The sequence below is a fragment of the Gadus macrocephalus genome, chromosome 18 (assembly GCF_031168955.1).
Source record: "Gadus macrocephalus chromosome 18, ASM3116895v1".
NCBI lineage: Eukaryota > Metazoa > Chordata > Actinopteri > Gadiformes > Gadidae > Gadus > Gadus macrocephalus.
The window spans coordinates 19,825,067-19,852,620 of NC_082399.1; the positions used below are offsets into that span (position 1 = coordinate 19,825,067).

The following is a 27,554-nucleotide window of genomic DNA, read 5'->3' on the forward strand; positions in this document are numbered from 1 at the left end:
CCGAAGAACAGCAGTTGTTAACCTTGTAGATTGAGCAAAAAAAAATTGTTTTTACATAAAGTTAGTAATTCTAATTACCAAGACAGGTTTCAACTCGGAGCATGCTATAAAAACAAAACAAATAAAACAAAAACAAATTAGACGCTAATCTAACGTTGCCAACCTGGTGGTTGGGACGATGAAGTCAAAGTTAAGTTTTTCTCTTTTTACCCCTGGAACCTGCTTTCTAAATAGTGCGTTTGCAGGTGCGTTTGCAGATTTAATTGACTGCTGGGTAACTCCAGGCTGAGTTAGTTTGTGAAAGTTGAGACTGGCCTGAGGGATTCTTAACAGATAATGATCCAAGACTTTGCATGAAACCCAGAAAAACTGTAGTCTTTGTGAAACTAGAACTAAATCCTTTGACTTCATAAATAATGAACAGTTAGGGAAAAGGTAAGGCATTAAGGCATCCGGCTCAGCACTCATTCAAGATCGACCCCATAACCCTGATACCCATGTTATACAGTAAACACCATTGGCCATACGCGTCAAGAACAACAGCACACAGGTTACAAAAATCGATGTGGCCATAGCCCCTGCAACTCACCCTCGTCTAAGGGCCCCCACCATGGCCCCCTGAGGCTGCTGCTGCTGCTGCTGCTGGTGAAGGAACCGTTTTCTGGAGGCATCCATTGTTGCTGGTCCCATGGATGGACGCATGGCCATGTTCCCTCCACCATAGGAGGGCCCCGGCATCTGGCCCCCCATTGACCCCATACTCCCTAATGGGGCCCCTCCTCTGTGGGGCTGCATTCCTGGCCGCTGGAGTAGTGGAAAGGTAGTTTACATCGGATTAGGGGAGGACTGAACACACAGTTACAAATATAAGCTTTCTTCCTTTTCAATATATTCACATTTGATTAATGATTAACCTTTACCTGATCTGACGAGACATAAAACAGTGACACCGGTAAATTTAATTCCCTCGACAAAAACTTCAGATGGCAATTGGAGAAGGTAGAACAAATGGAGAAGTTAGTAACTGCAAATTGCTGTATCGGTGTTTGTGACACATGGTACACACGCACGAGTACACACACACACACACACACACACACACTTTTAAACCAGTGATTACTTGTGAATTCAACAAAAAAAGTACATATGCCATTGAACTACTGAGACCTATGGCGCATTTCCACTGCAGGGTGCGGAACGGATCGGATCGCAAAGGTGCGGGTCGGATCGCGTTTCCACCGCCAAAAGTGGGCGTGACCCGGACTTTGCCGTACCCGTTCCGACCCCATTCTAGGGACTCCTCCGTTGCGGTACCCAAAACGAGACCAGACGCCTGAAAGGGTACCCTGGAATTCTAGCTACACCCCCCCTCCGTTGATTGGTCGACAGAATCGTCACTTCCGGGTGACGCGGGGATAAAAACAAACAAACAGTAGCCTCAAGGTATTATTCTTTACAATTAACATGTCGCGTAAAAAGCTTGCTTGGGCGAACAAGGAGGTGGAGACGTTCGTCTGCATTCTTGCGGAGGAAGACGTTGTTTACGATGTTTACGTAGCTGCCGCGGCGATTGACATCCGGGCTACCACCAAGGGTACTGTCGGCAGTGGAAACGCGACCTCGGAACTGAGCTGGGCTATACTGCCCCCTCCCTACCGCCCCTTTGCGATCCGATCCGTTCCGCACCCTGCAGTGGAAACGCGGCACTACACTGTAACACTAGTTCCGTTTGAAAAGTATTAGACCAACACCAACACTAGTTCAGTTTGAACAGTATTAGACCAACACTGTAACACTAGTTTAGTTTGAACAGCATTAGATCAATACTGTAACACTAGATCAGTTTGAACAGTGTTGTGTAACACACGCTCAGGTCAACTCAACAAACACCATTGAGACCCGAGCCGTCTCCTCTTCCGCTTCTCTTTCAGCCTCTTCTCTTTACTGATATTAAACCATGTTCTTACCTGATGATACTGAGGGACACCGACCATGGACCGGTGGTACCCAGACGGGTTATGCGGCATCCCGGCCATCCTCATCCCAGGTGTGTGGCCAGCGATCATAGGGTTCATACCCGCGTTCAGCGGAGGGCTGGAGAAGCCTCCCCTGGAAGACATCTCAAGGCGACAGGTGGTTCAGACCTCTCACACTTCTGCTCCCCGCCGATCCAGAAACTCAAATCTAGTCAAAGTTCGTGTTTGGGACAGTCCCCACGCTGTCACCCTGAGCTAGCTGCTGTAGCCTGTTAGCACCGTGTTAGTTCCGGGGTTAGCTTCCACGAGACTGACAGTTTGTTTTGTTGTTGACATTAAGCAATGGGCAATGTATCCGCCGCCGTCTTCTTTCTTTGTGTTAACTTAACATAATGTTACTTTTAGTCATAGCACTTTGCCTGTGTTACGAAACTAACTTTGTTCCGTAGTGCGTTGAGCGCCCGAATCCCGCCCCCGATCTGAGACTAATGGTGTGATCCAGATGCCTCGGACACCAGCCTTCCGAGTTGCAAGTGGGGAAATCTCCCAGCTTTCTTGCGGCATTTCACGTAGGCACATATTATTCAAAATGTTTACGTGTCTTTACGTAAACATTTCATTTTTCCAAAATTAGAGTGTTCAGTGGGGTATTCCACAAAGCCGGTTTTATTACATAACCGGGTAAGTTAACCCAGGGTTTGCAGTAACCCTAGGTTTTCCGTTCCAAAATGAACACGGTATGTTAGTTACTATAGAAACATATTGTAGCGTAAATAGTTTGTGTGTTATGTGTTGCATTGTATTTCGTTGTCCGTTATGCCAGTTGTTCTATGTGCATGTATTGTAATGTTCTTATTGTCAATCAGGGTGGGGGCTGTTTCAGTTCAAACTTTTAATGAATGAGTTCACATCAAACGCGCACTGCCTTATGGGCTTCAGCATAACGTAACATAACACTAGAACGTAACGTAACGTAACACACTCAACATCCATAACATCTTCCTTCCTTTAGATTAATGTTCTTAGATTAGATTAACACTTCAAATTCTTCACTACTCAATAACCATTGCAGGCTGTAACAACATTGATATCAACAACTCTTTGTTATAGTTTCACAATCGAACATGCATGGCATTGGACTCTTTCCACAATCATTCCCCTTTTTTTTTTTTTTTTTTTTTTTAACAGACCAACAGTCTCTCGTGAGGTTTCTTCAAGTGTGTGTTGTCACTGTATGTGTGTGTGTGTGTGTATTGGGAAAGGACAGCGATCCGCCTACACCCTAATCAAACCCATGTTCTAATGGCACTTGTTAGTGTATGTGTGCTTTGAGCCTAAGTTCTCCTAAAGTCACCAGTTCAGTCTCTGAGGTGGGCGTGAGAGGCGGCCACAACGTGTGAAGACCTCCTGGCCCGGGGTGCAGCTGTGCCTCTCCGGTGTACTCAGGGGGTGAGGAGCCGGACTGCTTGTGGGGGGTGCGTCTTCCATCCCGTCTGGTTCGCCCTGGCTTGACCCATGCCCGGTCTCGGCTGAGGCTGACTTCTCAGTCATATGTCCCTGTTCGGGACTGTTCTGCTCCAGCCGTCCCATCGGCCGTACTTCAGCTGAGCGCTCTGCCACTCGAAGATCCACACGGTTGCGCCTGTAAAGTGTGCCGTTGACATCCACTACGAATGAGCGGGGAGCAACTTTCTGGATACATTGGCCCACCGGCCATCTTCCTGTGCGATCACCTGGCAGCGGTTTCATCCTGATCCGGTCTCCCACATTCAGCTCAGGGAGGTCCCTGGCGGACCTGTCGTAGGTTGATTTCACCACCCGCCGTTTCCACCGCAACTTCTCTGTCACTCCGATCACCACGTGTGGCTGCAGTAGGCTGTCTGCAACCGGCAGCGGCCGGTTGAGCCTTCGTGACATTAAGCGTTGGGCGGGGCTGCTGTCCAACCCCTCTGTGGGCGTGTTGCGCCAGTGGAGGATGGCCATCCATGCATCTGTGCCATCTAACTTTGCCCGCTTGCAAAGTGATTTTACAATTTTCACAGCCGCTTCGGCCTTGCCGTTTGACTTTGGGTGACGTGGGGAGGACGTGACATGGGAAAAACCCCAGCTTGTTGCAAACTTCCTGAATTGTTCACACGCAAACTGCGGGCCGTTATCAGAGATCACTTTGTCAGGCTGCCCATAACGCGCAAACTGGGCTCTGCAGCGTGTGATAAGCGTGTTGGCTGATAGGTCTGGCAGCTGGTCGATTTCCCAGTAATCTGAGTAGTGGTCTACAAGGATGAGAAATTCCTTGCCTGCATAGGAGTAGATGTCCATGCTCACAGTTTGCCATGGCCGTGTAGGTATCTCATGCGACATCATGGATTCCTTCTGCTGATTTCTTGCGTACTCATTGCATGCAGAGCAGTTGGCTACATAGTCCTTGATTTCAGCTCTCATGCCCGGCCAGAAGAGGGTATCCCTGGCCCGCCTATAACAGGCCTCGCCACCTATGTGGCTAGAGTGTATCCGCTTCAGTAGCTCTGCTCTCAGGGCCTTTGGGATAATAATGCACTGTCCCCTGTACAGCACACCATTTTGCACATTCAGCTCATCCCGGAATGGCCAGTAGTCCCGCACCGCCAGTGGAGTGTCCTCCTTGAAGTCAGGCCACCCGTCCAGAATCACCGTCTTCAGCTCTTGGAGTACATCATCTGTTTCTGTGTGTTGTGTTATTTGACAGAAGCTGAAAGTAGTGACATTCAGGTGCTGGGCTTGGTCCAGCTGTGTGTACTCCGTCTGGGTGGCAAACACTGCATGTCGCATGTGTGGGGTGTCTGGCCCTTGGTGCGGCAGAGTAGCTCGACTTAAAGAGTCACTGACGTACATTTCTGGCCCAGGCTTGTACACCACATCTAGGTTGTAACACTGCAGCTGCATCAGCATTCCCTGGAGACGTTTCGGTGCACTTAGGAGTGGCTTCTTGAATATTGTGATCAATGGTTTGTGGTCTGTTTCAGCAGTGACCGTTTCTCTGCCATATAAGTATTGGTGGAATCTTTGGCATGCGAAGACTATGCTCAAGCACTCTTTCTCTATTTGAGCATAGTTTTGCTCCGTTTGAGTCAGGGCTCTAGAGGCAAAAGCCACAGGCTGCCCCCCTTGCAGCAAGCAGCATCCCAGCCCATTCATGCTGGCATCACTCTGGACAGTGACAGGCTTTGTAACGTCATAGTATCTGAGAACGGGTGTATTTGAAACCAGTCGCTTTATTTCTTGCACTGCGTCCTCATGTTTGGCTAGCCAGTGCCATTCTGTGTCTTTGTCCAGGAGCCTGCGGAGTGGCTCACAGACCTCTGAGAGCTTTGGCAGGAATTTTGCAAGGTATGTCACAAAGCCGATGAAGCGTTGGACAGCTTTTGCATCCGTAGGGGTCGGCATCTCCAGCACAGCCCGCGTTTTCTCTGGGTCAATCTTCAGTCCTTCTGAAGACAAAATGTGTCCATGGAAGTGGACTGCTTGAAGTTTGAACTGAAGCTTGCGCTCGCTCAGTCTTAGCTTCACAGCTCTGTTAACCTTGTTACGTGCTCCATGAGGGCACGTAGGTTGGTGTCATGATCCCGTTCCGCGTCCACCTCTGTGTTGCCACACCCGACCACCAGGATGTCATCAGCTATTGGTTCAATGCCAGCCAGGCCTGCTAGCAGTTCGTGTTGTTTGCGTTGGTAGATCTCCGGTGCTACAGAGACACCGAATGGGAGTTTGAGCCACCTCATGCGACCCCACGGTGTCCAGAAGGTCGTCAGGCGGCTGCTTTCATCATCAAGCTTGCACTGTAGAAAAGCATCGCGAGCATCCACCAGTGTGAAAATGCGAGCCTTGGGTAGCCTGTACAACACATCTTCCAGTGTTGGCATGTGATAGTGAGACCTCAGCAATGCTCGGTTAAGGGGTTTGGGGTCAATGCACAGTCGTATTTTTTCTGGTTTTGCGACAGTCACCATATTACTAATCCACGCTGTGGGCTCGCTCACTGGTGTGATGTTGCCTGCTCTGATGTGCCTATCTAATTCTTCCTTGACTTTCTCCCTCAACGCTACCGGAACATTTCGAGGTGCACATTGTACAGGGGGTATATTTGGGTCCAGCTCAAAGTGTATCTCAGGGGGACTGACTCGATTGGGCCATTGAAGATGTCAGTGTAGTTGCTTAGCAGCTGCTCTTTAGTGAGGGGCGTGCACTGATCTGCTTCTATCTTATGCAGCTCCTCTGGAATTGTGAATGTCATTAGGCCTAGGCGCTCGCATGTGGCCCCAGAGAGGAGAGGCTCCTGCTGAGTTTCCACTACCTCAAAGACCAGGTCATGCTTTTCCCCTCTAATGACACAAACTGTGTGGAATCTCCCCTGTGACAGCATAGTTTCCCCAGAATATAGTTTTAGCTTAGTTGTGCTCTGTTGTAGCGCTGTCCTAGGTGACAACTTCTCTTTGATCTTTCTGCTCATCACGTTGCAAGTGGCACCTGTATCTAGCTGGCATGCTTGCTTTTTTTTGTTCAAACGCAGGTGCACAAACCATTTGAGCCCTTTAGATTTTATATTGCTGATGCATTCTGTGGCCAGGAACATGTCATCTGTATCTGTGTCCCCTTGCTCAACATCTTCAAGCGCATTTACTTTTTTTGTCTTGCTACTAGCCTGACATACTTTTGAAAAGTGGTTTGAGATGCCACACGCTCGGCATGCCTTACCGTAGGCTGGGCACTGCTCTCTGCCCCGCTTGTGGCTGTTTCCACAGTATTTGCAAGCCAGCTGTATATCTCTTCCTCTCCTGTCTTGAGGTCTATGTCTCTCGTATTGCCTGTCTGCGGAGTTTACACTGTCCGTTTGCAATTGAGGGCTCTCCAAGGTTTTCATGCGTGTATCGGTTAGCTCTGCCAGGCGACATATACCGACTGCCGTTGTTAACATCAGATCACGTTCACGCAGCAAGCGCCTCCTGGTGTTTTCGCTTGCGACACCAAGCACGAGCTTGTCCCGAATCATCTCGTCCTTTAGCCCACGGTACTCACACGATGCAGCTCTCTCCCGTAGTCTCGTTATGAAACTGTCAATTGGCTCATCAGTCTCCTGTTTGCAGCATCCGAACTTATATCTCTCATAAATCACATTTTTTTCCGGCTTAAAATGTTCTCCGAGAGCATCTAGGATGGCGGTTGGGTCTTTCTTTTGGTCGTCATCCAAAATCACATTGTGCATATAATAATAATAATAATAATAATAATAATACATTTAATTTAGAGGCGCCTTTCAAGACACCCAAGGTCACCTTACAGAGCATATAGTCATCATTCAAAACTATGTAAAACAGACTAGGAATAAAAGGAAAACAGAGGTTAAACATGAAGAATAATAATAATTAATAACACTCAAAGACGCCTAACGTGAAGGGGGGACCTCACTAACCACCACCAATATGTAGCACCCACTTGGATATATAGATATGACGGCACTCGCTACCCATTAGCCGTCTTAGCGCGGCTGCCTGCACTTCTTCTGACTTTTCATTAAGGCCCGTAGCTAGCACAAAGTCCTCGAATTCCGCACGGAAAACTTCCCAGTTCTTCGCCAGATCCCCGGACATCTGCATGCCCTCTGGTGCCGGAATCATATTGTTCGAGTTCGCCATATTATTCTAGCTAACTTTGTCAACTATCCCACTTCTGACGCCATGTTTCAGTTCAAACTTTTAATGAATGAGTTCACATCAAACGCGCACTGCCTTATGGGCTTCAGCATAACGTAACATAACACTAGAACGTAACGTAACGTAACACACTCAACATCCATAACAGGGGCCTGCACGTGAGTGAGACCGTGTTGGGGGTTGCCGGGGTAACCGGGTTTTGTTTTGGTTGCCGGTTGTCTGCCGTTGGTTATGTTTCAGTGACCTGGTTTTGGTTGATTAAAAACTACGATGAATTACTAATGACTCGACATCATTATGTCACCGGCGAGGTCGTTACAATATGCTCTGAATCAAACCTGGTCGGAGCAGGTTTTGCGCAGGTTAAGTTTGGAACATAACCCGGTTTTGGGTATTTAAACCCGCGTTCACCGCAGATATCATTTGTTCACAATGGCATGCCATTTTGATGAGAGGCCGGTTGATATCGGAGCGCAAATTATTCGTGCAATCCACCGGGAGCGATAAATAAGACAACGGCTCGACATCTTGGCATATCCGGATGACTTTTTGCTTGAGAGATATAGATTCTCGCGCAAATCTAATAGCCTTCTCCAGCCTTACATAGCCAACACTACCAATCGAGGACCTGGCCTCAGTTCACTCCCGACTATTTGCATAGCCCTCCGAACATGGTAGTTTTATCTATGACCTTGGGTGTCTTGAAAGGCGCCTCTAAATTAAATGTATTATTATTATTATTATTATAATGTTGGAGATGCTGAGCACATCTCAGTCTTTTCAGATGACCCATCCACGTCCGGACCAAGATTTTCATGGGCCTCCTATCATACAAAGAGCAATAAGAGGCGCTTAAAACAGAAAGTATAAAATAGTCCTAACGGACTTGCATCTACTGGAGAATGTTCCATCGTAGCCGGCGGCTCCATTACAAGCACTAATCCATATTGGTCTGTGAAGTTGATGAATTGTCACTTTTTGGTTTTCTACCAAGTTACCAAAAAATAACATTTGGAACATTTGCGCTGTGGCACGGACACGGTTTGTGTTACTTCGAAGTCAAACTAAATCTAAAATACAAGAAAAACAGAAAAAACTACATTCAATCAGTGGGGTATCCTCACATGGCCCCTGACTCTCTGAGGAGGTAACTCCAAAAATGTATGTCTATTGCCAGCTCCTCCTCCGGGGTCAAGACAATCTGAGGGCCAGATCCAGTCTGCCGACCGTCTGCCTTTTTACGATTGGCTTAAAAAAAAGGGCTTATTTAAATGAAGGAGTGACAAATATGGTATGACTGGACTGACAAAATATACCAATACGATGGTGGGAAAAGCAGTTTGTATGTTTTTATAGGCCCTACTTAATTTTTACTTGATCCGCTGACCGCTTGGGAGCCATCGGAGTACATATTTTTTAGAAGAAAAGGGTTATGTGGTAGGAACGTCAAGAATGCTTAACTGGAATATTAATAGATTCATGGCTCAAATATTAAGGATCATGCTTTTGACATGTAACTCGCATTTACACGGTCAGCGATCCGCTGCCAGGCTTTGGTTCTCTTGGTTGCAGAGGCTTTAGCGTTCCCTATTCTTGTGATAATGTCCTTCTCCTTGTCATAGAAGAACCTGGAGTTCCATTTCATTGAAATAAGTGGCCCGTTTCGCCATTTCAATCAGGGTTTTCATGATCCATACATCACGCCTGTTTGGTATGGAAGCATATATGTAGCTCAATTGATATCCTCAATCCTCAATTAAATTTGCAAAAGTTATAACAATACAAATAGAATAACATTTTGTCAAATTCTTTGAGTTCCTTTATTCAAATTGAAAAGCTATACCGTCCCCGTGATTGCAATCCACTCCGCCACGCTCCGTGTGTTGCGAAATGACATTTCAATCCGCAAAACAAACGCTTTGCAAAAGATTAGGCAAAACGGAATCCAAAACGTTTTCCAAAACGGAATCCAAAACGTTTTCCAAAAAGTCAATAATCAAAGTGGCAAACGTATCAGCCAATCAGCGTCTGGGCGGGAAATACGTCACTTGCTCGTAATTTCCTTGTTCACGTTCACTTCTAGTTCGTATGTGTCAGGTCCATGGTCACCAATGGAGATTATTGATACGCTCCGAAATTTCAGCGATGATGTGGAGAACAATCAATTCAATTCAATTCAATTTTATTTGTATAGCCCTTAATCACCATTACAGTCTCAAAGGGCTTAAAGGCACCCAGTGCAACTTTATGTAAACATTCAATGAAAAATAAACATTCAATTTCTAGTCTTTTTTACACGTAAGTTTCAATAACTCCATACCATTACATATCGACATTCAAGGAGCAAAGATGAGACGTCGTTGTGTGGTGAGAACTGATAGAAAATCGTAAACAACAACAATCGCCGGTGGGGAGAAGCCATTTTTCCATTGACTGGAAGCCTGCTTTATTTATTGTAGGTTACAAAAAATAAAGAAAATGGCGGCATTGTTGTTGTTATCGATTTTGTATCAGTTCTCACCACACAACGACGTCTCATCTTTGCTGCTTAAATGTCGGTATGTAATGGTATGGAGTTATTGAAACTTACTACGTGTAAAAAAGACTAGAAATTGAATGTTTATTTTTAAGCCTCGAAAGTTGCACTGGGTGCCTTTAACAGGAGGTTTGGCAATGTGGCGCAGCCTTATCTTATGTTATGAAACACAGACACAACCAATGATAACAAGTCCGAATGGGGGTTGTCGATGCCAAACTGTGTTCCCCAAGCAGAAATCAATCCTCTGTTCCAATCTCCCCTCAGACTTTATGCTGCTCCCAGGCTCCCCATCCCCACTTCAAGATGGCGGCCGCATTTCTCGCGTCCCAGCAGCCAATGCTGCGGCCTATTTTATTCCATTCACTCATCCCAACCACACTTATGGAGAATGTAAATGAAAATACCAAAAAATTAATGCTTAATATTTACACTTTAACCTCTATTGTATAATATCAGATCCAAAAGGTAGGAAGTATGAAACAAATTAATAATAACACATTTTCAGAGTTCCTAGGAAAAGAATCTAAGGGAAAGACAGTAGCAGTTTCTCTATATTCGATCAGTTATTCATCTCACCTGTTGTGCCTACACGCCTGAGGCCTAACAACTCATTAAACTAACAGTATTTATGCCCTGGTTTCCAATCCACTCATCGCCAGAACTTTGTCTACTCTAACCAAGTTAAACTTGCTCCTGTCCAAGTGTTTCACTGTATTCCCAAGGATATTCCTAACCTTGATCTCTTGTGTCTATAGAATCTCAAACCCTGCCTGTGCCTGCCTGCCCAAACTCCGGCCACTGAGAACTTGCCTGTTCCACCTTTTTAGTCAACCATGTGTGTCTTGTGTTTCGGTTCCCTAGTCTCACCATAAGAGGCCATTTGCATTCTCCGTTGAGGCAGAAAAAGTACATGGCCAGCATTTATTTTGATGACGAGCGGCTTCAAAGATAACCATTGTAACCATAAGATAACCATAACCACTTTTCCATGCTTTTTCATTGACAACGTGGAGTTTAAGGATATGCTTTTTAATGATTGGATGTTAAACACACTTATTATTTTGCTGTTAATCCATATTTTAGAAGTTATAAAAGCAAATTTTTTTTTGCTGCTGTAGACTCTCGCTGAGAAACAGACTAACCAGAAAAATGACTAAAAGTGAACTGTACAATTCAGTGATGGAGCTTTGCGTTTAAACTAGGGCTATTCCTTTTCCTTTCTCCGACACAAACAGCACACATTCTGACAGGTAACAATTCATTTTATTATGCTAGACAGATGAAAAACTGAGCCATGATAGCAGCAATTGAAACTATTGAAATATGTACACTATCACATCACACAGAGGATACATGTTACCTTTACAATGTAAACACAGGTTACACAGGGACATGTTTAATGCTAGAAAAGAATACCAAACCAACAACGCACCACGTTATTAGCCCATAGTCCCCCGCTCTTTACAGCACAGTCTGCCTGTACAGTCAGCTGGGATGGTTGGTTACCAACCATGTTGATCACAACATGTTGAGTCCCCTTTCATGTTTTCTATTTAAATGTTAATTAGATGGATCCTGTCCATGATCTAGTGTATGTTCCAAATAGACCAACCATTATTCATGATTGTCTGATGATGCAATAACTTGTCAAAATAAAAGGTTAACCAAAATCACGAGGACATATAGTACAACTCAGGCATATATATTTTTGGTTTGTTTTCTGATTTTTTGAGAAAAAGGTATGTGCACACATAACGGACCATATTAGCATCAGTTACTCTTCACTCGACTGACCGGCCTCAATCAGCAGCTGCATTAGTTGAGTCCTAAAAAGATAATCATAATTTTTGGACTCCGGCATATCATTTACAAAACAAATTGAAATTGAAGAAACATGAGCGCTGGTATGATAACCTTTTTTTTTTTTTAAAGAGCGAGTTCATCATAGATACGATAGCTGTTGGTGAATCTCACAGCTACCTCATCGTGAATGTGTGAATCACAGAACACTTGTCTCCCACTTTGTGTTTTCTTTGCATGTCGATTTGTGTGTATATACTGTATAGGAACACGTCACACAACACTCGGAGATGGTAAAGTGCGCTCTGGAGGTGGTTGCTAAGGAAATGCTTCATCTTTCATGAGCATGCGGGGGCTCTCCTGATTGTCCATGCGCCGCCGGGGTCCCATCATGCCTGTTAACACACAACCCACACCCCTTCTTAACACACAACCCACTCCCCTTCTTAACACACAACCCACACCCCTTCTTAACACACAACCCACTCCCCTTCTTAACACACAACCCACACCCCTTCTTAACACACAACCCACTCCCCTTCTTAACACACAACCCACACCCCTTCGTAACACGCAACCCACACTCCTTATTTTTAACACATTCCACACCCCTTCTTTTTAACACACAACCCACACCCCTTCTGAACACACAAGCCACACCCCTTCTTAACACACAAGCCACACCCCTTCGTAACACACAAGCCACACCCCTTCTTGACACACAACCCACACCCCTTCTTGACACACAACCCACACCCCTTCTTGACACACAACCCACACCCCTTCTTGACACACAACCCGCACCCCTTCTTGACACACAACCCACACCCCTTCTTAACACACAATACATATTCCTCAACATCTGTGTGCATTCAATAAATTATGAACCAAAAGGAAGAAAGCAGGACAGCACAAGTACATTCTTATGAACATAAACCTACCACTTTTATGCTTGAAGGATTTTGATCTTCTTGGAGAGTTTGGATTCTGAGACATATCAAAAAACAAAAGTTAGGTTAAATTTGACATTTTGGGACATGGAAAAAATAACACATTTATGGGGGGAGGGGGGGGGGGAAGCTTGAGAATAATGCCGCGTTTCCACTGCAGGGTGCAGTACGGTTCGGTTCGCCTCAGTCCGGTAGGGAGGGGGCGGTATAGCCCAGCTCAGTTCCGAGGTCACGTTTCCACCGCCGAACCCTTTATGGTAGGCCGGATGTCAATCGCTGCGACAGCTACGTAAGCATCGTGACATCATAGCAGCGCGACACAGCGTAGCTTGCTCAATAAAAACAATGGAAAAGGAAACCAGCTGGAAGACCTTCTCGTTCCTCACTGCTCCATCAAGCTCCCTCTGCACGTCTTCCTCCCCAAGAATGCAGAGGAACGTCTCCACCTCCTTGTTCGTCCAAGCAAGCGTTTTACGCGACATGTTCATTGTAAAGAATAATACCTCGAGGCTACTGTTTGTTTGTTTTTATTCCCACATCGCCCGGAAGTGACGTCTTGTCAACCAATCAACGGAGGTGGTGTGTAGCTCGAATTTTCCGGCACCCTTTCAGGCGTCTCAGTACCCCAACGGAGGAGTACTGAAGACGAGGGCAAAACGAGTACGGCTCAGTCCGGGTCACGCCCACTTTTGGTGTTGGAAACGCAATCCGTACCGCACCTTTGCGAACCGAACCGTACCGCACCCTGAAGTGGAAACGCGCCATAATATATCCATCCAAATCTTTAAATTTCCCATTTAAACCTGTTCAACAGAATATCTTAAATTTTGAGGTAACTTTTTACCCAGATGAATGTTGAGTAAATTATACTGCTTTCCCCACAAAACAAAATTACTAATATAATATAAATTATACAACAGAAAAAACAACAGTCCTCTAAAGCAAGAATGTCCCCTCAAAAGGTCCTGGTTGGTTTAGTCAGCACAACAACGGGTCTTCCCTTTCTCAAACCACTTTTCTAATTTAAATGTTCAGATGCCATTTAAAAAATGCATGGTATGCATTTCAGCAGATGGAAAGCTTGACAAAAACCACCCATCATACTATTGGAAAAAGAGAAATTAAAATCAATAGAATGCGTCATCATGCATGCTAAGCACCATGGACATAAAAAAAAGCTACTGTTCATCTTTTTCGTCGATATCAAACTTACCTTATCCGATTTCCTTTTCTTTGCTGCAAGACCCAAACAAAAACATGGTTTTAGATTCCAATGATGACTATTTTATAATCAAACCACTGTTTTTATTTGTTTTCCTCCTAGAAGTTCATATTTATCAGTATTGACTAATTCAAGCATCAATCTCATACAAAAACTCATGAACAAAAGGCGTGGGGAACAGTAAATACTTGATGTAATTTCTCTAATAAAATCATCCAGAAAACGTCCTACTTCACCTTTCTTTTCGGCCCCGTAAGACCAGTCATTGTCGTTGACGTCGTCGTTGTCCTCTTGGTCGCTTTCGGACTTGTTATTGGTGGTGTTCCCGGTGACTATCCTACAAAGAAGGAGGACTCTTTACTACTTTGCCCATTTAGTCATTTAGCATTTGCTTTTCATTAAGGAAGATATAGGGTTACAGATTATATTTTTCTACTAGTTTAGGTTAGCATCTTATACCTCTGGCCTATTGGTACCTAATATGGATCCCTCTGATGTGTCCCTCCTTCTCAAGGTGTCTACCTTACCTTAGTGGGATGCTGAGGCAATATCCTTAGTCTAGCTTACCTGATACCCTTACATTTAATAACAATTATTGAGCAGGTATGGGTTACGGGCATTGAGCTCCACGGTGCGTTCATGGGGGTCGAGGACATTGGGTATTGAACCCAGAACCACCTCAGCAGGGGCTTATACCCAGAGCGTCCCAGTGACTTTTGATAGAGGTCAGAGCAGTGCACTGCATTTGTCATAGGCAGACCGTTGGTTTACAAAACCGTAAGGAAGTGGTAAAGTAGTAAAGCCCGCCTCTTGCTTAATACCATTGGCTGCCTGGGCCGAGTCATTGACGAGCGGTGATACTCTGTGCCTTGCGCTGAAAGTTGAGAATATCCGCGCGTCTTAAATACTATAAAAGCGCAAAGCGCAGCGCAAAAGAGGAGGCCGCGGCAGGCCCGCCATGTGATGGCCGCCTGAGGATAGCTGTGCATCAGGGTCAGGGACCTCCTGCCGGGGGGACCACCCGAGGCGTACCTGCGGTTGGCGATGCGGCTGCTGTTGCGGCCCATGCCCAGGCACTTTTCCAGGTGCGGGGCGAAGCGCGAGGCGGCGATGCTACGATTGCAGTTGGGACAAACGCACTCCTTGTTCTTCCATTGGTTGTACACCTGTCCAAACACATCCACTCCAGGCTGGTCCACGATTTCTGCACATTTATAACACAAACAACCGTTATTTCCTGTTTGGGATAATTAAAGTATAGTTCAGCTCATCAACTTCAAATGCACTTTCAGCACTATTTGCTATTTAGTGATTGCCTCGCATCCAAAGTGTATCATGAAGTAAGGTACAAGTAATAACTGCACTGTGTGGACATTGGGGATCGAATACTCTAGCCACTACACTATGAAATATATTAGAGGTTGTTGTATTGAGCCAATAAATAGTGCATCAAAAAAGCTAAGCCAAATGAAAAGTGGTTCTATATTTTTGCTTCAAAGGCTTCACTGCTCTCTGAGCTTGCCACAATCCAGGGAGCGCAATACGTTTGATTACATTTGATTAGAACCAATGACATGAATAGACCGGTCTTTAATGTGTAATTAAAAGATAACATTGTCCATCCATAAGTCCTACCCCTCAACGATACAGGACTATACAACCTAAAAAGCGAAGTTTACCTTTTAAAGGTTGTATAAGCGATTCTAGGCCGAAACTAAATGATGACATTCATCTGATCTTTCCTCACGATCAGCTAGCTGCCCGCCCCATTAGCAGGCCATCAAAAAAACGCGTCTCTGTACGTAGCCTATGTTCGAGATCGTACACAAAAACAAATGGTACTACCAACCACTCAAAAACCAAAACAAATAGTATTCCAACCAATCACAGACAAGGGGTGGGTGTTGTTGGGTTTTGTGCTGCGTTCATCATTGTTTTTACTGGATGCATATACCACGGAAGGGAGGGGAGATTGTTTGTTTGTGATCTTGCTTCAAACAACAGAAGTGACCCAACATCGCTAATTAACAAGCGATGTTTGGTAATCTAAAAAAATATTACATCTATTTATTAAAAAGCACACCAGATACATTTGTTTAAAAATCCTCCAAATCGACCAGGCCCCAAATCCCCCTACTTTAGGTAAGGACTCCAGGCTCCCCCTGATCCTCTACTTTAGGTAAGGACTCTAGGCTCCCCCTGACCCTCTACTTTAGGTAAGGACTTCGGACCCCCCCCTTTAGGTAAGGACTCCAGGCTCCCCCTGACCCTCAACTTTAGGTAAGGATCCCAGGCTAAGCCCCAAATGTTGGAATATTCTACTTGCATCGTTGGTGTGGTTTGGGGATGGATTGTGTTGGCCCAGTCTGGTACAGAATGCCAGGCCCGATTTGTTGTTCCAGTCAAGCAGAGATGTACAGCATGACTAGAAGCACGACCCAGTGTGCATCGCGGTTTTGAAGATATAACACATTGTTGTTGTGCTTACCAAAGTCCCTCATACTTTCTTGGTCTGTGTCATCCAGGAAGAAATAGCCCTGTTTAACGGCCCGGTGGACCTCAAAGCAGAGGCCCAGGCACGCATCCTCCACCAGATCAGACAGGATGTCTTGCGCTAGGCCCTGCCACCCAACAAAACACACATCGGTGACAACATTCAGAAGCTATGGGCCACCATTGCGCTGTATAGCTTGGCCCATAGTGTTGAGACATTAAACGTGCTAGACGTACGTGTAACCTGGCACACAATCTACCACCACACACTTTACCTCCAGCTTGCTGTTGTCCAGGCTGGACATTGAAACCTCTTCCATTTTCATTTGCCAGAATTACAAGATGTGCCGACACTGCTGTGTTCATGCTGTAGTAAAGCAGGATGGGCCAGGAGGGGCTGTGATGAGGGACAAATGGTACAGACACAATAAGGCCTGGGCCAAGAGAGGCTGTGATGAGAGACACAATGTACAGACACAATAAGGCCTGGGTCAGGAGGGCCTGTGATGGGAGACACACGGTACAGACACAATAAGGCCTGGGCCAGGAGGGGCTAGACACACGGTACAGACACAATAAGGCCTGGGCCAGAAGGGGCTGTGACGGGAGACACACGGTACAGACACATTAAGGCCTGGGCAAGGATTGGCTGTGACGGGACACACAGTACAGACATAGTAAGGCCTGGGCCAGGAGGGACTACAGACACACGGTACAGACACAATAAGGCCTGGGCAAGGAGTGGCTGTGATGGAGGACAGACACACGGTACGGACAAAACAGTAGAGATAAACGAGTGTGTCGGGCGTCTGTTTTCTGTCCGTGATGTACTTACAAGTGCTCGGTCAACAGCCAGGGACGAGGGTCGATTCCCGACCCAGCCGCTTATAACCTAGCAGTAGGAGAACAAGTCATAACCTAGCAGTAGGAGATCCAGTCATAACCTAGCAGTAGGAGAACCAGTCATAACCTAGTAGTAGGAGAACAAGTCATTGAAGCGGCCCCGCCGGGGAACCAGACCCAGTGATCGGACCCCCACCGGGGGACCAGACCCAGGGTGTAGCTTAGCCCGGCTAAACACAACAAAGAGCTCGGCTGGGAGGATGATGGGTGGACTAAAATAGCAATGTGTCGATTTGAAAACGCCTATTCACTCTTAGGGTGAATGCAGCGGATCACATCCCGAGTGTTTAACCACCGCGTCTCCCCAAGACCGACTACTGCACTGCAGCGGTACATTACCGAGTCTACCATCCGTCACAAAGACAAATATTATTTCACAAATACCGATTTATGAGTGATGTAGTGTGAAGGAATACATAATCGCAGTCTGTTAATTGTGTTTATTTACCTCATTCGGCCGGCATCCATCTTTACACCAGACCAGGCAGGAGCAATCGATCGCTGAACGAGTCTCACCGGATAATGCTGCACTGCTGCTGAACCACCAGGGTCCTTTACCCTTAACCACCTCATATCTACCAGGGTCCTCTACCCCACACCACCTCATATCATCTACCAGGGTCCACCACCCTGCACCACCTATACCAGGGTCCTCCGCCCTACACCACCTATACTATACTATGGTCCTCCACTCTGAAACCATCTCTACCAGCATCCTCCAACCTACACCACCTCTACCAGGGTCCTCCAACCCGACACCACCTCATATAATCATATCAACTCACACCTAAATTGTTTGAATGCATATTTGTTCCCAGCAAGACAAGAAACAGAAAACGCGTTGTAAATCAATCTTTAATTTCATACAATCCTTTGACATTTAGGGGGATCGCAAATTGGCTGGCGTACGGTCAATTTATGTATGTATGTACACCTGATCAATTCTATGGTTGGATGTAGGATTTTTTCTTTACAATCCAACTAAAAAGTCTTCACTGTATTGAACTGCATGCATATTTACATTAGCTGATTACTTATTTTCACATCCTGAAAATCATCAGCATTATCTTTCCAAATAATAAACATTTGGAGCAAGGCCCCAGAGTGGTGGAGGTGAGATGATACCGCTGGGAGATGGGTAGGTGAGAGTGAGCAGGACAACATGTGACGTGGAAGAGGTGAGATGATACCGCGGGTAGGTGAGTGAGCAGGCCAACATGTGACGTGTGGGGGTGAGATAATACCACGGGTAGGTGAGAGTGAGCAGGCCAACATGTGACGTGGTGGGGGTGAGATGATAACGCGGGTAGGTGAGAGTGAGCAGGCCAACATGTGATGTGCTGGAGGTGAGATGATACCACTTGGAGGTGGGAGTGGGCGGGCGAACATGTGAGGGTCTTTTGGTTCTCCTGGCCCCGGCGCCGTTGAGCATTGGTCGCTGTGGTTCAATAGTCTCAGTCTTAATCAGAGTCTGAACCTGACCCGTTGCTGAACTCGACTGGGAGGCATGCTGACTTTGCAAACTTCTCATGTGTCCAGAGCGCCTCTTCATCTTCCTGGTCCTCTTCCTCCTCCTCCTCATCATTGGCCTAGAATAAATAAATTAATAACAGCAGCAGACTACCATTGTAAAACAATCCAACCCAAAACATTGCAGTTTTTCTTTACAAATAAAACCTCTTCCCATTTGTACCTCAGGAGGGATGTCTGTGGGGCAGTCCAGATAGTCTTCATCCTCAGAGTCCTACATGTGTTGAACAAACATCACACACACATCAGACATCACTTCAGACATCACACACACACACACACACACATCACACACATACACATGTCAGACATCACACACACACACAGCAGATATCACTTCAGACATCACACACACATAACACACACACCTGACTTTAGCAGAAAGAGTATTATTACTTGTTTTTCTATTTGAAATAATGATATTGATAGGATAGGATATTACTGTGTGCATCATTCAATTTGTCTCTGCAATGCTATAAGCTTGAATGTAATGTTAACCAGGATGATATGGATGTAGGATGAAGTGGTGTAGCCGTGTTCTAGAAGTATTGTTGAAGTGGTGTAGAATGGTGCAGGAGTGGTGTAGAAGTGGTGTTGCTGGTCATGTTTACTGACGGAGGCCATGTGTCGTTCTTTCTTTACAGGCTTTTCCAGGTCCAAGGTAACGTATTTCATGTTCTGCCAATAAACATACATCGTTTTATTAGAACGATATACTAAGTATCCTATAATAGTATAAATAAATGTTAAATGTTCTTGATTCTTGGCAGATAGTTAGACATACGTACTCTTGGTTTTTGGTTCAAATAGTCGGCCTGGGTCTCTGGTGATAAATTCTAAAAAGAAGAACAATTTTATTAGAGGATAGCATAGAGGAGGCTGTACCTGCTGGGGATATGTATGTTAAGCTAGAATGAGAGAAAAGAGGGGATCCAAAGACACTTTGAAGAAAGCACGAGAGAGGGTGGAACAAATAGAGAGAGAGAAAGAGAGTTAAATGAAGGATAAGGGAGTAGGCGAATAGGGAGATTTGGACAGACAAAGAAAGGGGAGAGCAACTTGTAATTTTCTTATTTGACACATGCTTTTGCAATGTAAAAGGTACACTACCCCTGCGAATGAAGCACTTATTTGACCCAATCCCGTATTTGATTGGGTAAAAGAGGAGAGAGAGAGGATATGAGAGAAAGGGAAGAGTCTCGTACTCTGAACCAATCCTGAAGGTCCAAGGTGTATCTGTGGAACCTGGTTTCGGCCTCCTTACAGAAGGGAGCCTTCTGCTCCGTGGAGAGGGTCTTCCACTTCGAGTTGATCCACGAGAACTTTTCTCTGTGGTTGCGGAAGTCCCCAATCAGGCAGCGCATCTTCTGACTGCAGAACACCGATGCCCCAGCACTGTGGACACACACACACACACACACACACACACACACACACACACACACACACACACACACACACACACACACACACACACACACACACACACACACACACACACACACACACACACACACACACACACACACACACACAAAAAGATAAACGGGTTGGTCCGACAGGTTAAAGGTCGGTTTGGACACACATCGTCTACTGCCTCTATGAGGGTGTGAACGTTGCAGATGGAAAGTACACACCATCCACACCAAGAACTTCCAGCAGTGTTTCCCCTATAGCACAACAACATTTTTTTGCTCTTGTCTTTGCGCTAAATCCAGGTAAATTCAAAAAAAGCATATGAACGGGAAAAGAGGAGAGAGACAGGAGTGCTTCGTCTTATCTCTTTAGAAACTAATATTATTTTGACCAGTGGACACTTCATATCCAGGTTGATTCACCTGTGAGTAAAGCATATAATCCAGATGATAAAAACAAGCACCTGCTAGGTGTCAATAGGGAAGCAAGGAATTGGGATCTCGGATTCAGGATAATCATTTACAGCAGGGAATACAGTGTCTTCACCCAAGCATTGCACAGTAACATCACAGCAAACGCAATCATGTGATAGGAACAAACAAGGTCACGGTGATACGTGTAGTGATGTAAGTACATTTTGGAAAATGTAGAAGGTCAAAGTGTGACTAAACTCCCTGTTTCAGTTTGAGGGGGGCAAAAGTAGCTCAGGAAGTAGAGCAGGTTGACTGGTCAGCGGAAGGTTGCTAGTGCGATCCCCGGCTCCTCCTAGCTGAGTGTCGAGGTGTCCCTGAGCAAAAAACCTCACCCTCACTGCTCCTGATGAGCTGGCTGTGCCCTGCTTGGTTGACTCTTCCGTCGGTGTGTGAATGAATGATTGGAAGTCGCTTTTGATAAAATGTAAATGTGAAGCTCAAATCCCAAAAAAACGTTATTATGAGGGATGTTGTACTGCATATGAAGTGTCTGAGTAGCTAAAAATTCACTCGGATGCCAACATCAGAATCAACTGCGGCCCTAAACAAGCTCCACACATCCACAAACACCTTGCCACCGGTGTCCCTTGGTCATGACTTCAAAGCTTTTCCCAACCGCTGCCTGTAACCAAATGCAGTGTTTTGTGGAGGTTGTGCGGTAAAATCCATGTAGCCACCTATAGACTATATTCCCCAGCTGTGTGTCCTCATGTCTCATGGAGCAGACTCCCTACAGTCCTCAGTTCTGACGGTGTAAACTCACCAGGATGGCTTCTTGGGCTCTCCATCAAACAGGAGCGGTTTGATTTTTGAGTACTTCTGGACGAAAAAAAAAGACAGAAGATTGTTACGAAGCAGTTGGTACACATTGTGTCCTTCCAAATGGAGTCATGCTTTCCTATCCTGCTGCAGTTTAGAAAGTTGAATTAAATAATTGGGGCTGACAAGCAATTAAAATATTTGATATCGATTAATTGAATGATTGCTGCGGGTCCCGCTGTGACTGAGTTATTATAATCGATTTAAAGCTCACAAACGTCATTCAGTTTGACAACTCCCGCCCATGCAACTATCAATCAATGGTAGCATATACTTTTCTTTTGGTATTGATTGGGATAAATTCAAAGAATTTTGCAAACAAGGGAACAAAAATTGATATTTAAAATATAAAACAGTCCAGGTTTAACAAAGCCTCGTTCTGCCTCACATTGAACTATGTTGACATGTGGTTAGATAACTGCAGTAGCTTGGCTACGTAACGCTTGGGTTATGACATTTAGAGACATCATTATTTAGAAATTGGCCTCATCTTCCAGTAAAGGGATGGAGCCACCTGTTCTAAGTAAAGGACCATTATAGGACTAGCCACAGACTGGGGATATTGGACCATTATAGGACTATACTGGGAATAGGACCATTATAATACTAGCCACAGACAGGAGAGTGAAGCCCAGTGAGATGCAGCCTGGTCATCCTATAACAGATCAATGAATCAGGTATCATGTTTATGGTTAATTGTAGCGTACCATTATTGAGAGTTGTGCGATTTAGAGGACAGAAGGAGGAATAAAGTTAAAAGGTATGAATGAATTGTCTCAGTGACAATTCATTCATACCAGTTAATGGTATGAATGAATTCAGCGACTGAATTGTCTCAGTGACTGAACGACAACACGTCGTGCCCACAATAGTTTTTGGGTCACATGATCCGCTCCTGTAATCTCTAGTTGCCGAACATAAAGTGCTGTGCCTCCAAGCGGCTTGTCTCTCATGTCAAAAGGGCCAGCAGGCCTGTGTGAGTACGTTATAGTCTTGTTTATTGCACAGCACTAGAAATAATACAATGTAGGTAAAATATGTCAATATATCTTCCAAAACGTTTTTTATGCAATTCTTTATTGATGCACTTTATTACCTGTTTAATTGCATTCCTAATTTGACTTTATGTGTTATTGCCTGTCTGCACTGTACGGTGTACAGTGTACGGTTAAATCATCTGTACAGTTCTTTGGTACAAAGTAAACCTGGTGCTTTATAAATAAACTTCAACTTAACTCATAAACAATAACAAAAGATACAAATACAAAAACATCAATCATTCAGATGGAAGCTTAAGGTGTTATGGCCTGCAGTGTACTGGGGAATTCTTTGAATGCTTCTTCGATGTTTCTGACCTTAGCGGTTCGGAAAAGCATTTCCAGGTCCTCCTTCAAAATCTCCTTCTGCTCTTTGGTCAAATTCTGAAAAACAAACCCACAAACCATTAGCCCATGGGCACATGGACCCCCTGAACAACAAACAATCAACCCATTAGCCCATGATCACATGGACCAGAGGGTACTCACAGATAAGAAGGTGTTCAGAGTCGCTCCATAACGTTGTTTCAGCTGAAAGACAGAGGCACTGACATTTAGGATAAGATGTGACAGTAAACAATCAATGCAGGCATACATGAAGGTGAACACATACACCGTCAGCAATGAGCTATTCCTCCACATCTCCACCCTGGATTATGAATGGCGTGTTAATCAAGTTGTATGTTACATAAGCAGGGTTTCCCACAGATAATGTGTTAGTTAAGGTGGTAGGGTTTGCCGTCAGACCGGGGGTGGGGGGGCCTGATTGTGCGATAGACTACAGACTCTGCGATAGACCCTAAACCCTGATCAATGTGTGTGTGTGCAGACCCCATTGGCCCTAACCCTAACCCTGATCAATGTGTGCGTGTGCAGACCCCATTGGCCCTAACCCTGATCAATGCGTGTGTGTGCAGACCCCATTGGCCCTAACCCTGATCAATGTGTGCGTGTGCAGACCCCATTGGCCCTAACCCTAACCCTGATCAATGTGTTCGTGTGCAGACCCCGTTGGCGCGCGTGTTGTATCCGTCCCGCTCCGCCTGCCTCAGGGACCTCCAGCGCAGGCTGCTGGCTCTGAGGTGGTCCCTGGGGGCCATGGGCCCCGACGCCACCCGCTGCTCCGCCACCAACAACTGGAACCCGTTGCTACGGACACACACACACACACACACAATGAAGCCAACCCAGTCAGTTTCTCACTCGTACAGTTGGGAGATGAATAGCGATGCCAATGCATTGTCAATGGGCCTGGTTCTAACTAAGTACTTCTAATATATAGCATTACCATAATGGATGCAAGAATAAATTACAAACGGGCAATGTATCAAGTCAACTGGGTGGAATGGGATACCGGTGGGGACCACCTCTCAGCTAGAGGTCAAACAGAGAACAGCACCATGTGATCTGCTGTGATGGAGGTGTCAGGCCTTACACGGGGGGCTGGTTGGGCAGCTCTACAATGCCCCTCTTTCTGCTCGGCCCTGATGAAGTGGGGGACGTCTCCTGCATCAAACAAGGGAGATCACACTTACAAACATACCTGACCCAAAGTCCCACCGCGGGATTAGAACCAGCCATCAGTCACGCAGGAGAAGGTACAGCCGACCTCCTCATGACCCTGGGGTCACCAGGTACAGCCGACCTCATGACCCTGGGGTCACCAGGTACAGCCGACCTCCTCATGACCCTGGGGTCACCAGGTACAGCCGACCTCCTCATGACCCTAGGGTCACCAAGTACAGCCGTCCTCCTCATGACCCTGGGGTCACCAGGTACAGCCGACCTCATGACCCTGGGGTCACCAGGTACAGCCGACCTCATGACCCTGGGGTCACCAGGTACAGCCGACCTCATGACCCCCCTGAAGCCAGGGAATATATAGAGGTGACATTATCTCAACCAAGGGGTGAAGTCGGTGTGACTCACAGCGTCGAGGTCATCCTGCTCCTCTAGCTTCCTCTTCAGTGCAGAGTAATGCCCCGTGTTGCTCGTGGGCTGGAAGGGTTTTCCGTACTGCCGCCTGAAGGGAGCACATAGGCACTCAAGAGTTCAGCGGGGAAGGACTTAACACCGCACCGCATGATTCTGATGCTTGGAGAAACAAGGTCATTACATTAACAGCCCTTTCATAATATTCACGTGTCCAGGGCCAGGAGGGATTCTCTCTCCCTACCGGAGTCTGATCATGTCCTTGTCGTACTGGTCCCGGGAGAGGTTGTATTTCTTCACATATTTGACCTGCAAATGGATAACAGATTTAAAAGTGTTGAAGCGACCAGTTATAGAATCTAAACTCCTTCTGTACCCCTCAAACTCTTTGTGTGCCCCTTAAACTCTTTGCACCTAATCTGTTGGTTTTAAGAGCAGCACAGTGCTACTTTGGAAGAAAAGTCATCTTAGAAGCCGGTCACAGGTCAATATTATTTTGGTCGATATATCGATGCATACCTTGTTATTATGTTTTGTTCATATGGATCTCATCTATGACTGACTACACACCTTGACACGGGCTGGGAGCTTCTTGTAGCAGGTGCTCAGTCGGGCGATCAGCTGCTTGTGCTCGAGATCGGGGTGCTGCTTCTTATACAGCTCCAGGTGCTCCTTCAGGTACAGAGTGTGGGCCAGGGGGGGCCTCTTCGGGAGCTCGGGGTGGATCTGGGGGATGTTCGCAAGTCAAAATGGAAATCTGAAATCACAATTCCTGGTTGGATTTTTATTCCCACGAAAACACAGATCCACTTCGGCAAGCTGCTTCTGTCCTCTGATGAGCTCTGTGTGTCGGACAGCCACAGGTGGAATAACCTGGGACTCGGGGCATAAAGGTTAAAATCAGTGTTTCTGGAGGACTGCATCATTTCAGCTGAAATTAGGTCATTTCTGGCTGGAAATACATTTGAGAAAAATCAGAATATTTTTAAGAAGTAAAAGTTAATTGCTCTTTGAAAGAGTTGACTTGCATTATTATGCTATTATGTTAATATTATATCAGTAGCATTAAATGGCCCTTAACTGACAATACCACAGACCACCTATGGATCTGGAAAATCCCTCTGTATCTCCACTGCAAACCATTTTCATGCGTCATATCTGACCTGTTGCTTCTTGGGCCTGAATGGATCACTGATGGCCCCTTCAGCCTCCTCTAGGAGGTCTGTCAACGTTCGTTGCTTGCGCATCTGAAAAAAAAAAAAAAAAAAATCACTGATACCATCAGGACAGGTTTCATGAGGATCGTTATCTTTACCTTCATTATAACCTCATGTCTAGAGTAAGCCTGAAAAACACGTGGGGGTCTCTCACTCCCATCCAGTCCACTGCTAGAAAGAAATAACCCGTGCTGTCAGGGGCCCAAGCCCTCTGAGACGTGCTGTCAGGGGCCCCAGCCCTCTAAGACATGCTGTCAGGGGCCCCAGCCACCGTCCCCTTGACCGACTCAAAGTGTCTCTGACCTTCTGGAACATCTGCTTCCACTTGGCTTGACATTCTTCAGGCGAGTACTGGGAGAAAGTGATCTTCTTCCAGTCCAGAAACTTCTGCGTCCGGGAATACCCCCAGTCCTTCTTACTGGCCGGGATGCTGGTCTTGATGCGACCCAGCAGACGTCTGAGGTCAACCTGTGTCCAACCTGCAAACCAGATGTAAGAAGAGTCATTATCAACACATACGAGGATGGGGAGAGCAGCAGGCTCAACAAGCTGGTTAGGAAGGCCAGCTCTGTTGTAGGGCTAGAGCAGGACAGTCTGGAGGTAGCGTAGGAGAGGAGGCACACACACACACACACACACACACACACACACACACACACACACACACACACACACACACACACAGTGAAGTACTGGTACTTTATAATAACTTTATAATTGATATTGTTAATACAGTCTGTTTTGTCTGCCCTGTTTGTCTTTACTTTAGCGTCTATTTTTGTTTTCATTAGTAGGGTTAGGGTTAGCTTTCTACATCTGCTTGGCTGTTGCAACGAAGGAATTCCCCTTCAGGGGATTAATAAAGTTGTTATCCATCTATCTATACTGGACATGCAGAGACAACATATTCTGTAAATGTTAAATACTGTCAGTTCTATATCAGGCACTCAATGGGTTGAATGTAATCATTAGTATAATGCGATGTCAATATGGGTTAATCGACTTGTTATCATTTATATTCACAGACCTGCTTCTCTGGTCTCCATTTCTCTGTTTAGTCTCCTGAGCTGCTCTCAGATAGTTAGTACTTCAATTATTTTGAATCAAACAAACCCAAACCACTGCAGAAGTTAACTGGTGTAACCAAATATACCAGTTGTAGTTTTTATATCTGACGATATGTTGTTTCCGTGCTATTTATGGTAACGTGCATGTGCAGCTGGGCTGCTTCTTCCTCGTGACTTACTCGGACTAGGATCAGCTCTACTGGGCTGTAGCGCCCCCACTGGGATGGGACTGGGATCTGCTCTACTGGGCTGTAGCACCCCCAGTGGGACACACTAGAGTTGCGACCGACACTCTCTGATCTCGCCGGCAGGGTGGTCACGTGGTTCATGTAAGCCTGTATAGTTCCAAAACACGCCGAGCTGCCATGTTCTTCTATAGAGCTCATAAGTCGCCATTGCTCATGGGACCTATGAGACCGAAAAAAATGAATGGGAGTCAATGGAGAGAAGGTAATTATTTTCTGATCCCAGTCTTTATATGCCCTGGATTACA

At 45.8% G+C, this 27,554-nt stretch overlaps 3 protein-coding genes across 7 annotated transcripts in view; all 3 read right to left on the reverse strand.

The window, feature by feature from the left end:
• Positions 1 to 2,657, reverse strand: part of smarcd2 (SWI/SNF related, matrix associated, actin dependent regulator of chromatin, subfamily d, member 2) — a 50,265-nt gene extending 47,608 nt beyond the window's left edge. Inside the window, exons 1-2 of one of the 2 annotated variants that reach the window (XM_060036815.1) lie at positions 1,968 to 2,657; positions 590 to 804 (exon numbers count right to left, since the gene is read on the reverse strand). In XM_060036815.1, the coding sequence (XP_059892798.1) occupies positions 590 to 804; positions 1,968 to 2,120 (368 nt within the window). In that variant the 5' untranslated portion in view covers positions 2,121 to 2,657. The remainder of the gene's footprint in view (positions 1 to 589; positions 805 to 1,967) is intronic. The other variant, XM_060036816.1, reaches the window with a different exon arrangement.
• An 8,786-nt stretch (positions 2,658 to 11,443) lies between these two features.
• atxn7l3b (ataxin 7 like 3b) lies at positions 11,444 to 18,175 on the reverse strand. Of its 2 annotated transcripts, none has more exons than XM_060036189.1 (9): positions 18,019 to 18,175; positions 17,503 to 17,559; positions 16,943 to 17,064; positions 16,663 to 16,795; positions 15,207 to 15,378; positions 14,411 to 14,511; positions 14,166 to 14,188; positions 12,944 to 12,989; positions 11,444 to 12,397 (listed from the first exon to the last, which is right to left on the reverse strand). In XM_060036189.1, exons 3-9 carry the CDS (start codon positions 16,991 to 16,993, stop codon positions 12,321 to 12,323), a joined length of 603 nt encoding a protein of 200 aa, XP_059892172.1. In that variant the 5' UTR covers positions 16,994 to 17,064; positions 17,503 to 17,559; positions 18,019 to 18,175; the 3' UTR covers positions 11,444 to 12,320. The 2 variants fall into 2 exon arrangements, with proteins under 2 accessions (XP_059892172.1, XP_059892171.1); XM_060036188.1 differs by having other exon boundaries at positions 16,943 to 17,116.
• Positions 18,176 to 18,411: 236 nt separating this feature from the next.
• LOC132446083 (nucleolar transcription factor 1-like) lies at positions 18,412 to 27,243 on the reverse strand. Of its 3 annotated transcripts, none has more exons than XM_060036187.1 (16): positions 27,148 to 27,243; positions 26,298 to 26,473; positions 25,941 to 26,024; positions 25,348 to 25,503; positions 25,022 to 25,086; positions 24,775 to 24,868; positions 24,281 to 24,351; positions 23,853 to 23,994; positions 23,335 to 23,376; positions 23,164 to 23,229; positions 21,753 to 21,808; positions 20,306 to 20,495; positions 19,889 to 19,936; positions 19,599 to 19,778; positions 19,264 to 19,314; positions 18,412 to 19,147 (listed from the first exon to the last, which is right to left on the reverse strand). In XM_060036187.1, the coding sequence occupies exons 2-16, from the start codon at positions 26,307 to 26,309 to the stop codon at positions 19,031 to 19,033; spliced, it is 1,374 nt and encodes a 457-aa protein (XP_059892170.1). In that variant the 5' UTR covers positions 26,310 to 26,473; positions 27,148 to 27,243; the 3' UTR covers positions 18,412 to 19,030. The 3 variants fall into 3 exon arrangements, with proteins under 3 accessions (XP_059892170.1, XP_059892167.1, XP_059892169.1); XM_060036184.1 differs by having other exon boundaries at positions 27,022 to 27,243; XM_060036186.1 differs by having other exon boundaries at positions 19,716 to 19,778; positions 27,022 to 27,240.
• Between the last annotated feature and the right edge of the window lie 311 nt (positions 27,244 to 27,554).